At 37.6% G+C, this 15,904-nt stretch overlaps 2 protein-coding genes across 10 annotated transcripts; one reads left to right on the forward strand and one right to left on the reverse strand.

Annotated features, from left to right (window-relative positions):
* The first annotated feature begins 272 nt into the window (after positions 1 to 272).
* Positions 273 to 3,575, forward strand: LOC122069072 (cytochrome P450 CYP72A219-like). The gene is made up of 5 exons (XM_042633017.1): positions 273 to 649; positions 1,347 to 1,567; positions 1,705 to 1,949; positions 2,546 to 2,933; positions 3,036 to 3,575. The coding sequence occupies exons 1-5, from the start codon at positions 376 to 378 to the stop codon at positions 3,246 to 3,248; spliced, it is 1,341 nt and encodes a 446-aa protein (XP_042488951.1). The 5' UTR covers positions 273 to 375; the 3' UTR covers positions 3,249 to 3,575.
* A 5,785-nt stretch (positions 3,576 to 9,360) lies between these two features.
* Positions 9,361 to 15,472, reverse strand: LOC122069079. 9 transcript variants are annotated; one of them, XM_042633024.1, is made up of 5 exons: positions 15,015 to 15,472; positions 14,788 to 14,847; positions 10,096 to 10,183; positions 9,937 to 10,014; positions 9,361 to 9,865 (listed from the first exon to the last, which is right to left on the reverse strand). In XM_042633024.1, the coding sequence occupies exons 1-5, from the start codon at positions 15,051 to 15,053 to the stop codon at positions 9,717 to 9,719; spliced, it is 414 nt and encodes a 137-aa protein (XP_042488958.1). In that variant the 5' UTR covers positions 15,054 to 15,472; the 3' UTR covers positions 9,361 to 9,716. The 9 variants fall into 9 exon arrangements, 2 of the variants coding, with proteins under 2 accessions (XP_042488958.1, XP_042488960.1); XM_042633026.1 differs by having other exon boundaries at positions 9,361 to 9,855; positions 15,015 to 15,469; XR_006137352.1 differs by having other exon boundaries at positions 9,937 to 10,183; positions 14,973 to 15,464.
* Between the last annotated feature and the right edge of the window lie 432 nt (positions 15,473 to 15,904).

The raw sequence follows: 15,904 nt of genomic DNA on the forward strand, positions 1-15,904 counted from the left end.
TCCCCAAAGAAGATAAGTCCTTTTTTATTTTAAAGACAAAGAAAGATAAGTCCTCTGTCAGGACACATGGCGGCAAGATGTTTTACTAGTCAAGATCCGTGGGCTGCCAAAGTTCTAAATTTCGCACTGTCCTCATAAATCCAAAGGATTAGCCTGTCAACATTATCCTTTGACGCATTCATATACGTCATAAAATCTGATTTTTCCAAGTACTTCTCGGCTTCTACCGCATCACCCGCTACTTATAACGCGTACAAATGCGCCTTCCCCACTCCACAACTTGCTTCACTTATCTCTCATGGAGCTCTGGTGGTGGTGATCCAAGGCCTCTCTCTCTCTCTCTCTCGTGTGCGCTTTTGAATGTGAAGGAAAGTTATGGGAGAAAGTGGGTTCATTTCAGTGGTGACATTATGCATTTTGGTTGTGTGGTGTGGATGGAAGGTCATGGAATGGATATGGTGGAAGCCCAAGAAGCTGGAGAGGCTTCTCAATGAACAAGGCATCAAAGTCACACCATACAAGCTATTGTTTGGTGACCTGAAAGAGAACCAGAGGCAGTTCGAAGAAGCTCGATCCAAGCCCATGAGCCTATCCCATGATATCGTTCCACGTGTGGCCCCCTTTCATCTTCAAACCATACAGAAGTACGGTATGTCTTGGCTCTGATATTCTTTTCTCCCTTTTATTTATTTTTTCTTTTTTTTTTCTTTTTATTTTTTCTTTTTTTTTTTTTTTTTTTTAACTTAGTGGTAGTCAACTAGGTAATTGACACTTAGACTAAGTCTAGGGAAGGTTGCTTCTTTGACACACTGTTCTCACCTTCTTGAAAGAAAAAAAAAATTGCAGTAATAGTAGCTGTTTGTAGTAGTAGTATTGCAATAAGTGTGGCGTAGTGAGCCTCTGCTGGCCCCTCTTGAGTTCCTTGTCTTGAGTTCCTTGTCTGGCTTCTCTGTGGGTCTTGTGATTCCTCAATAGGTCTTTCTTAGATATAGGTAGGTGTAAAAACGATTGCAATACCCCTCAACCTATATGTTGAAGATGCCTCTATGCGAATTCTCATTGGTCTATACATTATTTGATCTGTACATTAATACAATGGCCACGCAAAAAGAAACCCTGTATAGGACTGGCAATGGACCTGGTTGTATTGGGATGGGCTAAGGGTACACTTAACAGCTCATATAACTTACATTTTTACTCTTATGTGTTCTTTTATGCTCTGAAAACAGATTTTTTTTTTTTTTCCCTTCGTAAAAAAACATTAATCGTTGATAACTGAAATTTTTTTTTTTTTTCCCTTGGTAAAAAAACCTTAATCGTTGATAACTGAAATTTAAAAAATGCAGGAAAAAAATCTGCCTTTTGGTTTGGAAGAACTCCAAGAGTCTATATTATGGATCCTGATCTCATAAGGGACATTCTGAGTAATAAGTTTGGTCACTTTGCGAAGATCAGAATAAATCCACTATCACGATTTTTAGCAAAAGGGCTTGTAACCTATGAGGGTGAAAAGTGGGCCAAACACAGAAGGATCATAAACCCTGCCTTTCATATGGAAAAATTAAAGGTTTCTTCTATGTCTTTGACATTTCCTTCAAATCCTTTAAATTCAAACGATTGAATAGATTTACATATTTGGCTGTAGCTTTTCCATGCTATTGTGGTGATGATAGATTGTATTTTCTTCTTTGCTAATTGTTATAGTGCATGTTATCGGCATTTTATACAAGCTCTGATGAGATAGTTAGCAAATGGGAGAAATTGGTTACATCTGAAGGTTCTTGCAAACTAGATGTATGGCCAGAACTTCGAAATTTAACAGGAGATGTCATCTCTAGGGCAGCATTTGGTAGCTCCTACGAAGAAGGTAGACAAATATTCAAATTGCAAGATGAGCAAGCCGGGCTCTTAGTGCAGTCTTTTCAAACCGCACTTATACCTGGTTTTAGGTACAGTTCAACATTCTTGCCTAAGTCAGCTAATTTCTACATTTTCTAGAATCTATTCATATAATTTGCCTCTCTTACATCTTCAACCTATATTAATGGATTGCTTTAAGTTTATCACTTACTTGTAAAAAACAAAATTGTAAATGTATTCATGAAATATAACAATAATAAATCATAAATCATAAATAATGGAATAAGATACTAGTGGGAGTTTAGTCCTACATCGGCTGCTAATTAACCTATAGCTCCCTTATACACCTTAGAAGTCCCATTTTTGGAACTCTTGGGTTGAAAACTTCACATAGTCTTAAAGCGAGTTCTCACCATATCCACTTGTTCGCAGGATATTGTACAAGTTACCACACATGCAGGGGAGAGTTGGGAGTTTATTCCCACATAGACTACTAATTAGCCCATAGCCCCTTTATAGACTTGGGAGTCCCACCACCTACAAGTTCGATTTTTTGGGTTGGAAACATTATAGTTTAAGTTCATTCATGCATGAATTTATTCATTTCTTCTCCAAAACAAATTGTGAAAGTAGTATAGATTATAAAATTTGATCCTTGCACTCACCAATGTTTAACTGGGTACAGTATTCTTCCTACAAAAAGAAATAGAAGAATGAAAGAAATTGACAGAGAAGCGCGAGCCCTTTTAATGGGTATCATTAGCAAGAGACAGAATGCTAAGAAGGTTGGAGAAGCCAAAAACAATGACTTGTTAGGCTTGTTACTTGAATCCAACGACAAGGAGATTCAAGAACATAAGAACAAGAAGAACATTGGGTTAACCATCGAAGAGGTTATCCAAGAGTGTAAACTCTTCTACTTTGCAGGGCAAGAAACCACATCTGTTCTTCTTGTTTGGACGATCATTGTATTATGTATGCATTCGGAATGGCAAGTGCGTGCAAGGGAAGAGGTATTTCAAGTCTTTGGGAAGAATAAACCAAATTTTGATGGACTAAGCCACCTCAAGATTGTAAGGATGCTTTCCCTTCAGACTTATAATATTCTAATCTGTTATATTTAGAATAATATAGTTTTTCTAAATTTTCTTCCTTTTCTTAATCCTCCATTGCAGGTTAACATGATTTTGTATGAGGTTCTTAGATTATATCCACCAGTGTTACAACTTAATCGGTGTACATACAAGGACATGAAACTAGGAGAAATATCTTTGCCCCCAGGAATACAGCTAATGTTACCTATAGTCCTAGTTCACCATGATCATGAACTGTGGGGTGAAGATGCAGAAGAATTCAAACCAGAAAGATTTGCAGAAGGAATCTCATAGGCCTCAAAAAATAAAGTCTCATTTTTCCCATTTGGTTGGGGCCCTCGAACATGCATAGGGCAGCACTTCGCGATAATAGAAGCAAAGATGGCTCTAGCAATGATTCTACAACGATTTGTTTTTGAACTCTCACCATCCTATGCTCATGCTCCTACCACTGTAATAACTCTTCATCCACAGTATGGTGCTCAAATCATATTACATAAACTGTAATCATTGCGCCTTCATCATCATTTCTTGCTGATCTATCATGGAAACTTTCATTGTAAGTAAATCAATAGTTTAATGTGTTTCATACCATGTACCATGCTTACTTGTGTTTGAAAATCTGGAGTTACCAGTCGAAATGGAGAATATGTTAACTGGTTACAAGTACATGTTTGGTCGTAAAGTGCAATACAGCTGAAAAAAAAAAAAAAAAAAAATTTAAGGAGAATTGCACACTAATGTCTTATTAATCATTGGATCCTCCTCTCTGTTCCAGCTCTTCTCCATCCTTGATCAATTTGAAAAGGGAAAAAAATTCCTGATCAAGTGGAGCTACAGAGTCTTTCCGAGGAACATAGTTTCAGGCAGATGGTCTGATCTACGACCAACCTTGTCCTCAATCGTCGGTTTGTTGTAGTGGCGGGAAATTTGATACTGACAATCTTAAAGGAGGTTCGAGAGAAGTAGGAGAGGAAAAGGTAAGGTTGATATTCGACTATTCCCTTATTGGCTTGGGCCGAGATTCTTTTGCAACAACTCTCTCCTTTCCTGTTAGATCTCGCAGATAGCTCTGGCGGATAGGAGTTCTTCAGCACCAGTAATGATTATGCATCACTGAATTCTTCTTCACTTCCTTTGGCATGAATTTCTATTGAGATATTTTATTAATAACTCATTTCAACCTATTTGTGGGTTGCCTAGATGATTAAGGCGAATTGGGGATTGTATAGATACGCGTACGATCCCAGATTCGATTCCCCATCTATGCATCTGCGATTTAAGTGGAGACCATAACGGTAGATTGCTGCACTAGTCTCTAACCCATAATTTGTGGAATATAGTGCAATATTTTTATTTGGAATGGAAAACTAAAAGTGGGTTATCACACCTCATGAGTTGTAAAAGTTTTTTCCATTTGAAGTTGTATTTTGTATGTTGGCACTAATCAATATTGTTTTAATTTCTAGAGGCAAGTATAACCACACACACATGCGGGCACACAACATTAAATTACTCAGTTACCCCATCACTTGTAGAATCTAGTGCAATATTTTTACTTGGAATTGAGAAACTGAAAGTGGGTGATGACACTGTTTGAATTTGTATTTTGAATGTTTGCACAATATTGTGTTCATTCTAGAGGCTAGTAATAGCCACACAATATCTTTTCATTTGCTTCAATTTCAACTGAGATATTAAAGTATCCATTTATCCCATACAAAAAACCTTGAAGAGTTGTGAATATTTTTCCCATTTAAAGTTTTATTTTATATTGTGTTACTAATCAATTTTGTTGTGTCCACCATAATAATAATAATAATAATAATAATAATAATAATAATAATAATAATAATAATAATAATAATAACAATAATAATAATAATGTTGTCATTTTCTTAGGGAAATAACACACAAATTGAATCATCTATTAGCATATTCGCTTTGTTTTTCTTTTTTGCTAGAGCGTCAATAATATTAAAATAGAGAAAAGATAAATACGTCAAAGGGAGAAAACAAACATAATAACGCAGAACCTCTAGGAAATATTTTTCACCCCACCTTCAGTATGAGCATCAGTAGGAAGAACAACCAAAAACCTAGAGGAACCTGAACCTAGGCTTATTCATAGTGTTAGCCTCAATCTCGTCTAAAATATATTGCAAATATTCCACCATCATTCTTGATTCTCCAGATTTCACACCACTCTTGGCATGGAAGTCCGCAATGGAGTTAAGTCTCCCTAAAGCAGTCAGTAATTTTCAATGGAATAGACTTGAGGTATAGAAGAACAAACATCCACCTTTGGAGCACGAACCACATTTACTTCAGATGTATAGTGGAGACCACGGAAGCAAAGTCTGACTCAATCCACAGCTCTAGAGCATTGAGCTCTTTAGCTCGTATTACACCTTCCAAAACCACCTCAAACTCTGTTTCATAAATACGTTTGACACCCATGAAGAGATTGAAAGAGAAACACACTTGACTTAGGCTGTTTATTAGAACAACCCCTGTGCACCTGCTCTGCCACGTTTACCCAATGCACTCCCTTCAACTTCACCTTCATCCAATTTGCACATGGTTTACACTAGTGCACCTCCCACCTCAAACAAAAATTCCATATGTCCATAGTGAAAGGGCAGTGAATAAATACATGAGACATACTTTCTACTGCCTCCCCACACAAATTGCACTACGATGCAAATTGAATTCCGTGGTTTTAACGATATCACCCTTAGGAATCCTCCCATGCCTAACCACCATCCAAATGTAGCATAGCGAGAGGCCAGCCCCTTACACCAAACATGAGAAAACCATGGGACTTTTGGATTTCGCTTTTGGATATCTTCCCATGTCGAGGCTATGCTGAATTTTTTCTAGAAGGAGTAATACACCAAGAACATCAATCCTCCATTGGGGAATTTTTATGTCCTAAATCGCTTTAAAAATCTTGTTAAGCAGAGACAAATTAACATCAGGAAAGTTCCACTCACCTTCTACAATAAAGTTCTCTACTGTAGATGTGGCATTCTGAAAGATTGAATCAACCAGATTCCCCTCTTCTACAATGGACTCTGGCCCCCACCATTTGTCTTTCCAGAAATTCACTGAACTGTTATTTCCTATAATCCACATCTCCTTGGAGGAGACGAATCCCACATCTTTCAAATTCCAGTCCAAATCAACAAGGATCAATTGCCAATTATGTGCATCCCTCCTTGCTTGAAAAATCAAGCTCTAAGGAAGTTGTTGGTCATAGATTTCTCATGCTTCATTCTCCACACCATATTGCTTATCATAGCCTGATTTATTTTCCGTAACATTATTATGCCAAGGCCTCATTCATCTTTTGGTTTGCAAAGTTGTTCCCATTTAACAATGACCTTGTTCATCGAGTCCACTTCTACTGTTCAAATAAAGTTTATCATCCATTTCTCCTTGGTCATGAGGAGGGAGGATGGCCACTAGTATACTGAGAAATAATGGATTGGCATACTTGATGTGACAAAGCAAACTACTTCCACTCTCCCCGCCATGGAAAGCAATTTGTCTTTCCAACTTGCTAAGCAGCTATTCACTTTGTCCATCATAGGAAGAAGTGCTTCTTTCTTCACCCTTCCCTTAAAGATGATCACGCCCAAGTATCATGTAGGGGAATTATAGACCGGATACCAAGAGCATTTGAGATGGCTTGCTTTCTAGTAGGGGGAATTCTTCCTAAGAAGAGTTTGCTTTTCTCTAGGTTTATACGCTGCCCATGAGAACTCTTGATATTGAGAGAGAAATTTATTCAAACTTTTTATATACTGTATAGAGACGTTGGTGAATATGAATATGTCATCTGCGAAGAGGATGTGCCCTAGGGTAGGGATTCCCCTTGGACCCTGGATCAGCTTTAAAGTCATTTCATCAACCAGATTAGTAAGACCTATACAAAAGAATCTCCTCTGTAGTTACGAAGAGCATTGGGGATATGGGGTCACCCTTCAAATGCCACACTCCACACCGAAAAAACCAAATAGAGACCATCATTTGAAAAGAAATTCTAATATAGAGCAGCATCTGGTGAATCCAATTGATCCATTACTCTGAGAAACCAAATCTTCTAACTACCTGAAAAATTCCAGGAAATAGTATCGTAAACTTTTCGAATGTTAATTTTCAAACCAAGACCACCACCTTTAGTAGAGGAAAACATATTAGATTGGACAATCTTCCCCTTTTGGAAGGCACCTTGTTCCTTAGAGATGATGTTTGGGAGGTAGACTTTTATGCACATCACCAGAATTTCTTTTATCAACTTGCAGAGGAAGTTCCCCATGCATAGGGGTCTAAACTTATCCAGAGTGGAGGTGCCATCTGATTTTAGGATAAATATCAAGAATTTGCTATTAACCCCTTTAGACATATAGCTAGAGCTAAAGAAGGATTGAGCATTGTTGTAGACCTTATACGCAACTATTTCCCAACATCTCCTGAAAAAAACCCCAAAGAAGCCATCTGACCTTTGCGAGCTGTCAGGGTCCAGCTCCTACATCGCTCGTTTAATCTCTGCATCACTTGGCAAGGAGTCAAGTCTAGATATATCTCTTTCTTGAAGATTTTTTGAATAGTTTCAAGTAGCTTCAGATGTTCCACCGTTGGCGTGGCTTTATGAAAGATTTTGAAAAAATCCACAATGTATTCCCGCAAAAGGTCATGCCGTACCACCAGTCATCCATTCTACTTTATGAGGGACCTGATAGAGTTTTTGACCTTCTCATTTTTGTAGAGAGGTGGAAAAACTTTGAGTTTCTGTCACCGAATTTTATCCACCTAATCTGAGACTTCTTTGCCCATAGCTTCTCATGATTTTCCAAGGCTTTAGGAGAGTTGTCTTTGCATCAGCCTCCTTAGCAAATAGCTGATCATCCAGGCCTGCGACTTCAATCTGCACTTGTACCTCATGTAACTCCCTCCTCGCTTCTTCTAGTGCTGTATCAAAATTTGGGAAAGATGATCTAGCCCAGCCTTTAAGAACTCCTTTACAGTGTTTCATCTTTTTTGAAAGTAGATAGATGGGTGCACCTCTAATACATTTTTTCCAAGAGTCTTTAACCACCTTGCAGAAGCCCTTATGATCCATCCAAAACTTATGGAATCAAAAGGGACAATTTTAAGGGCATTGACTCACTTCCAAGGTAATCAAAAGTGGGTCATGGTCAGATACTCAGATGGGACACATTGCAGGACCTGTTAAGAGTAGTCTTAGAATAAATACATCCACTCAACCTTGGAGAAACTCCTGTCCAGAATAGCAGGGATGTGACCTCTATGACGATTCTTAGTCCAGGTGAATTTGCAGCCCTATGAAGGAACCTAAATCATGGAGCACACATTTGTCATCACCCCGAATTCTACTGTTGAACCCAAGTTATTAAAAGCACCTGGCCTCACTTCTCATGCGATGCAAGAGTGGCATTGAAGTCATCAATGATAGCCCATGGGCTGGCATTTGAGGGGACACTGCTGCCATGTCCACCCATAAGTTTTGTCTCAAAGCTCTAAAGCAACTCACATGCATAAAAGAAAGCTGAATAGAAACTTGACACCACACCATGCACAGAGAGATGTAAAAATTATCATAGGCTTCTAGACACGCCATGCAGAGAGAGACTTGCTAATTACCATAGGCTTCTAGCGGTTTCTTTTCTATAGAAACCAAAGATTTGGGACTTTATCAATTCTTCGATTGTGGATGAAGTTACATCAAATCCAATATTGTTAAAAAACAACCAATATTCTTCAAGGCGAGTTGGTCAGCCACCTTTTCACTCCTCTTATGTTCTAGAAAAGGATCTTCATAAAACTACTATTTGGAAGCAACAATCTGGTTAGGCTTGCGAGTCTACTCTGCCATTGTATTTTGTTTCTCTCTTCTCTACCTGTTTTCTTCAATGCAGCTAATGGCATTATCCACCGCCATTATTTCCTAGTGTTGAATAGCCATTGTTCCACCTACAAGCTGAGTAGGAGATAGATCAAATATAATATGAATAGTACCTTCTAGAGATTCCTGGTTACGACCACCCCTTCCACCCTCTTCCTCCTGATCCACCACCCCCATGGCTACGAGGGTGAGGAGGTCTAGGAGAATGAATGGGTTGATCCATCTCACACCTAGAGCGGCTCCTTATTCTAATGTCTAATTATTAAGATAATTGAGGGCCCATTTGACAACGTTTCTGCCGTTTCTATGTCCAGAAACGGAAGAAACCTAAATTCACGTTTCTGAGAACATAAATGAAATTTAAGGTGTTTGATAAACCTTGTTTCTTGAAACGTTTCTCGCAGGAAATCGTGTTTGATAATAGTCGTTTCTGGAAACGTTTCTCACAGACATTAGTGTTTGTTTAAAACAATACATCCCAAATTTGTTTAATTTAATTTTAAAGAAAGTCATAACCCTTTCTTCGAACATGAGAGAACGACCAAGCCACCTTCCACACTTCCACACTTTATCGTACATCATATTTTTTAAGTACAACATATCAAATTACAACATTATATAATGCTACTATTCCCAATATGTCAACCATCTGACATCAACTTTAGCATTCTTGTATAACCGTCTAACTACCGCAGTTGTCTATGTCCAACTTATTAACCGCATGTAGGATATCTTTAAATATCCTTCTCTTTTCCTAGACTCTTCGATCTCTCTTCTCAATACTCTAGTTTTCTCCTCTTCACCTTTGATTGCTCTTTGTAAGTATCCCTTCACAAAATCAGAGGATGGTGCTGATGAAGATGAATGGGTGTCAATCGTCGAAATTCCCGCACAATCGGATGACCGTGCACTTGAGGAACTGTTGTCACCATAAATCCATTCGAAAAATTTATAACCTCGATCATGGGCCTGTAAGTTACTTTAAGTGAATTAGGACAATAATTACAAAAATTATACAACTATATATTAAATAATGATATAAAGTTATACCCCCAGTTGATTTTGGACAACACCAGAATCGATGATTATAGTTCGCTTCAGCCTTCACAACACGTACGTTACATTGTCCTTCGCCACAATAACATATTCAAAATTCATCTACCCACATGAAAAAATCATTATGCCTTAGACATTTGAAGTATGCTTTACCACTGTTAGGCCCTTGTTTGGTTGTGAACTTATCACATAATCCATTACAAAATTCGCACCTAGCCAGTATGGTGTCACTGGAAGACATCTGTAAAGCACATATACTGAAGCCATCATACCAAAGTATCATGTACGGAAAAAATCATATGTATAACAATAACATATAATCAAATTCTAAAACACTATATGCTAGCACAACATTGATACAATTTAAAAAATACAGTAACTACTACATTATTCCCAAGGCAAATAAGTTCAGTAAAATCAATTACATTACTCAAAACTTTGTAAAACATATAACACATTCCTACTGTGATTGGAAAAATTTACGATCCACCTAACAGAATCGTAGACATTCTCCTCGATATAGCCAATTGATTGACTATATTTAGGCGTACCAAGGACATTTGTCTGGCTGAGCGTCTCTGGGACGTATCAGATTTGGATGCACGATACACCTGATGATCGGGATTCATAGGGTCTTCTACAGATCATTTACTTCCAAAATCATTAAATAACTCATCTTGAATTGCCTGTTCCTTAATGTAATTGTGGATCCCACAACAAGCGACTACAATTATTATCTGATCTTCAATATCGTATATCTTCATACTCCTTATAAGTTAGAATCTATTTTTCAAAACACCGAATGTTCTTTCAATAACATTTCATAATGATGAGTCTTTGTGATTGAACAATTCATTTACTGTTCTAGATCCAAGTCTACCCTCACCATAATCCTATAAGTGATACCTTTCTCCCCTGAATGGCACCAAATACCCCAGTTGATTTGTGTTGCCCAAGTCAACAGTATAATATTTGCCTTGAAGTAGTATGGAAATATGTACGTGATTAGATATCTATTTCCTATCTTACTTATATGAAGACACAATTATAATTTCATAAGAAATTTATAGCTGGTGGAGGATGAGGAAACCCTAAGGTAACATTTGTTCTTACTTCCTCGAAAACCTTGGCATCGTGTGCACTACCTTCCCAGCTTGCATACACAAAAGTGAATTACATATTGAAGGAGCATGCACACATAACATTCGGTGTGATCATACCCTTTCAATTTCAATAACATGTTTCCTCGGACCTAGGGACGTTTGCACTGATATGTGCATCATCAATAGCACCAATGCAATCCTATTTTTGAGTCCACACAGGTTGGTACATTTAATTGTGTAAAGTGCATCTTAATTTCAAGGAAAAACTCAAATATGTTCAATCCAGATTGTAGGTTACCTTAAAATATGGATAGCACTTTGGATTGTTGGCAATCTCTAGAGGTACCACTTGAAAATTGGGTGGCTTGATTGTTTTATTTGACAACTGAAGCATAGCTTGCAAGACCTTATGGAAGCCAACACTAAACATCTATCCGGATCAATTGAATCTTTGGTGGATTTGTCTATTACTCAATCCTTGACCTATAATCATGAGAAATATTGCTAGTTGTTCATCTACTCAAAAGAAACGACTATCCTCTAACCACCCTCTATGTACCATTCTATCTCGCAGGTTGAGAAATACATGTCTTTCAACTTTAAACTCTCGCTAGCACAAGTCTGCATGTCCTACGAGAATCTCTGTTTACATTATAGCTCCTATGTAACTACTATCATTCAGAGGTTCTCTCATCTGATAGGTACTTAACAAGTTTTAAAATTGGTGTAATATAATCATATCATCATCATCACTAGACGACCCTGTGATGTTGGTATTGGGTTCATTTGACATCCTTGTAATTATCACCACATTCAGCAAGTCACATAATACTTGCTTATATGTAATATCCCTAGCATAAGGTGTTTAAAAAGATTAAAAACATCCATCAACCTGCCTAGCAAGATCCACAACCATTACCATACTTGTCCATATGTAATATCTCTATCATCAAGTTTTCAAACAAATTAAAAAGCATCCATCAATATTGAAAGCATCATAATCCACAACCATTAGCATTCTTGTCTATATGCTAATATACTTAGCATCATGTATTAAATAGTTAATAAAAAGTATCTACCAATCCTAGCAGAAATATGCATAACTGAAAATATTATGTCTTCAAACAAATTAAAAACATCCAACAACTATCAAGCATCAAAATCAGAAACCATTAAAAAGCGAAGTAGTTAGTAAAGTATATAAGTACTAAAGACTGACATAAACAGCCCAAAAAAGCTTGTCCATCTGTCTTGAAAACCATGCAAGAACCAACTGATCCAAGTCATGGGAGCTCCTTCAGGTGTTGTATCATCCACAGCGTCCTATCCGGCCTCACCTCCATGAAAGACAAGCACCAACAAGGATCACTATGTATCTTCTGCTGAGCCATCACATACATCTCTGACAGAATATCTTCTGTAGTGCCCAGTAGCTTTTGACAGCTCATCACACTATGTGGTCCATCCAACATAGAATCAGGAGGTCTGACTATGGCAGAAATGGCATAGGAGTTACCCTTTTCCATCCTCCATCGCACAAATTCTCTGAAGTCCTTAGCAGAGTTTGTGACTGTCCATGTCTGGCTCTTCCTCCTATGATCCGTAAGAGTCCTGTCAAGTCACCTCTTGGGAGGAGCAAATCTGTTTGGTGAGCCACTACAACCTTCACTATCATCAGGATCACTCTCCTGAAAATCATCATCATCATTACCAAGGTTTGTGGACCTAGGAGTTACAACAGTAGTCTATGAAATCCCTCTATCCCCACAGGCACTTGAGTCAGAGAAGATCTCTAATAACTCTGGCCACCATGGAAGACCATTTCTTTTATATCTAGCCCACACTTTGTTTTCCTGTAAACAAAAATTTGAGGAAGTAATCAACACTTTTTGTTTAAGTAGTACATAATCATCCAACTATAACCAAAGAGTGGGACATACCTTAATAGCAGATTCCCACACAGAATCTTCAGTTGTAGTAGTCCTAGCATTTGCATCACATCCAAATCCCGTTGTTTCCAATAAACACTTGAAGCTATTGTACTTCTTCCGTAATTTGTTCATCTTGTTATGGAGTTGCTCCTTCCCAAACGGTCAATTGAATTCGGCTTTTAAGCCTTTTAAAATATTATCCCATCCTATCTTTGTGAATGTGGAGTTGGTCGTCTAACCTTTCCTTACATTCTCAACCATTTGGTTGATGAATGCTCGAATCTCAGCTTCATTCCAAATAATAGTAGTGCTTTTGGGGTTAGGGGTTCTTGGAGATCTCATAACTCTGAACATACATAATTGATTAAGCAAACATTTCATATAGGTAAATTATTAGCAATAGCATAAATGGTGCTTATCCCAAAGAAAACTTGAAGAACGAAAGGAATCCTATTTGAATCATTTTGAAGGAAAAAAAATCAATCTCAAACCCTAATGACTCTGGAACATCAACTAGGACTCAATAACAGAAAATAAACAACATAAAACCCAATCTGACCCCTCATAACCATACTGCAAAAAATTACAAGATTGCTACAAGAAAACAGAGTTTAACCCCTTCTCCCCTTCTTTCCTGCAGCAGCATCACCATGGACTCCATTTGGTGATCAATTGTTCCTCCAATAATAGAAGCATTTCTTGGATGATAGCACTGAAAATTTATTATTTTTAAACCAAGTGGATTCTACTCTGTTAACTGATGCTATAGGTGTGAAAAAGGAGAATAAAAGTGGTTGGGATCTTTTCTTACACTATGAGGGAAGAACAATATAGAGTTATTATGTCTGTTTAGAGTAAATCTAGGTAAACCCTTCAGAGACATAATGATTTTCTACTTGTCTGGGCTTTAATTACTTGGGGTTTTGAGGTTGGATTATGTGGGAGAGTGGTTTCATTGCCACTGTATGGGGCCTGTGGAAGATAAGGAATAAAGCATCTTTTACTGTGAAGTAATGGAATTTACTGAACTATGTTTCAAATAGACCAATTATTCTATAGCGGGCATGTTATTAGGAAAGAAAGAAACTATTTCCATCCTTGCTTGATGTAGTGGCACTCAAGCAAGTAGCCATTGCCTTTGAGAATGATGAGTTAGCTATTAATTTAATACCTGCAGTATTATATCTTGCGCTGCTAGATTTTTTTATTGATACAATTTCAAGAACTGCTACTTGCAAGCCCTTCATGGTGTTACTAATTAAATAGGGAAGTGTTAAAATTGTGATACAATGATTTTTTCAAAGCAAGTATATACATCATTCACTAAATACATAGTCCTCGGTCTTCAACAATAGCATGTGCATTTCTATATCATAAATGTAGGTTCATGACTCAATATCTTGCAAACTAGGATAGAGTGAGTTTTCAATTCAAGGAGTAAATTGTACCCTGTGGGGAGCATGTGGCAGAGGAACACGCTAATGTGCCTATGATGCTTCCTCTCATTGATATGTGCAACCACAGTTTCTACCCAAATGCTCAAATTGTCCAGCAAGATAATGCAAAGAGCCTAAAGATGGTAGTTAAGGTGAGTATTGTTCTTATATATTTTAGTTACTCCAATGAAGGCCGACAAAAAGAAACCCCATTCTGATTTATTTATTTATTGATTTACTTTGTTTGCTCCACCATGTTGTGGCAGAGACACAGACAAAACAAGATGATGCAATAACCCTAAACTATGGTTGTTTGAACAATGATTTCAAAACAGAGGTGACTCCAAATATGGAAGAAGAGGTTAGATAGATTACCGATTTTAATGCTGAAGCCGCGCTTGAAGTTGAAGACACTTCACAAAGTGACTCGAAAATCTGTAAATGTGTAAGGATCGAAATGTGTTAGAGAGGAAGAATAACTTCAATGTGTATTGCAAGTTTTTATTTCTACACCCTAAGTCAGAGAGAGACAAGAAACAAAAGGAAAAGAGAGAATTAACCTATCGTTTTAGGGATTTCAGATTTGGGAGAATTTCTCCAACCTTGAGGAACCTAGGGCATTGAACGGAATCCCTTCCCATTGCCTCCAGTCGCACAATGCCTTTGGGTTCTTAAAATCGGAAGTAGCAGTTGTTCCCTTCACGGTTTCTTCTACACCTTTTGTAGCCCACCAACTTCCATATTTACATCTTCAATATCGTCACCTTCATGGCAGAACAGAGGATGAATCTGTGCAACTTGAGAAGAAAATTCTCTGTTCCTTCACGGGAGCACCTTTGCAGGATTTCACGGGACTTGCATCTTCGGAAGGGAATCGTTGCCCTATAGTTGCAGTTGCGGCTAAGCAAAGAAGTACAATCTATTGAAGGCTGAGCAGATGAGTACAATCGCTGAAGGTTGAGCGGAGGAGTACAATATACTGAAGGCAGGTTGTATTGTGAAAGAGGGCTATTTCATCGGGCATAGGGTTAATTTTTAAGGTGAATTGTTGTTTCCAGAAATAGCGAAACGATTCCCAGTCTAGTTTCGTCAAAACGATTTCTTGAACCATAAATAATTATATATTTTTATTTCTATTCCTAAAAATAGGTGAAACGAAATGCGATTACCAAATATTTTTCTTCCCATTTCTCCATTTCTCGAAATAGAAAAACGTGGAAATGCCTGAAAAGAGACATTGTCAAACAGGCCCTGAGTTTCATTAATTGTCTTTGCTTGTACAATATAGCCTTATAAAGAGAGAGTACAAAGATTGTAGTGTACTAGAACTCTATCTCACATGTAAATGATTGACTAGAATTCTATATCACAGTAAGTGATTGACTAGAACTCTATATCACATGTGAGTAATGGAATAGGACTCTATATCACATGTGGGAGTTAGATTCTGACTCTATATCACATGCGGAATTATTATCTTATGTGATAGACT

Source organism: Macadamia integrifolia, unplaced genomic scaffold (genome assembly GCF_013358625.1).
Source record: "Macadamia integrifolia cultivar HAES 741 unplaced genomic scaffold, SCU_Mint_v3 scaffold530, whole genome shotgun sequence".
Classification (NCBI taxonomy): Eukaryota; Viridiplantae; Streptophyta; class Magnoliopsida; order Proteales; family Proteaceae; genus Macadamia; species Macadamia integrifolia.

Coding starts and splice junctions, on each gene's coding strand:
- LOC122069072 (XM_042633017.1), top strand. CDS start 376: ATGGGAGAAAGTGGGTTCATTTCAGTGGTGACATTATGCATTTTGGTT. Junction 1,568..1,704: donor TTCATATGGAAAAATTAAAG/GTTTCTTCTATG, acceptor TAATTGTTATAG/TGCATGTTATCGGCATTTTA. Junction 1,950..2,545: donor GCACTTATACCTGGTTTTAG/GTACAGTTCAAC, acceptor AACTGGGTACAG/TATTCTTCCTACAAAAAGAA.
- LOC122069079 (XM_042633024.1), bottom strand. CDS start 15,053: ATGGGAAGGGATTCCGTTCAATGCCCTAGGTTCCTCAAG. Junction 10,184..14,787: donor CGGCTTCAGCATTAAAATCG/GTAATCTATCTA, acceptor TGTGCTTTACAG/ATGTCTTCCAGTGACACCAT. Junction 10,015..10,095: donor CAAACAAGGGCCTAACAGTG/GTAAAGCATACT, acceptor ATTGTGGCGAAG/GACAATGTAACGTACGTGTT.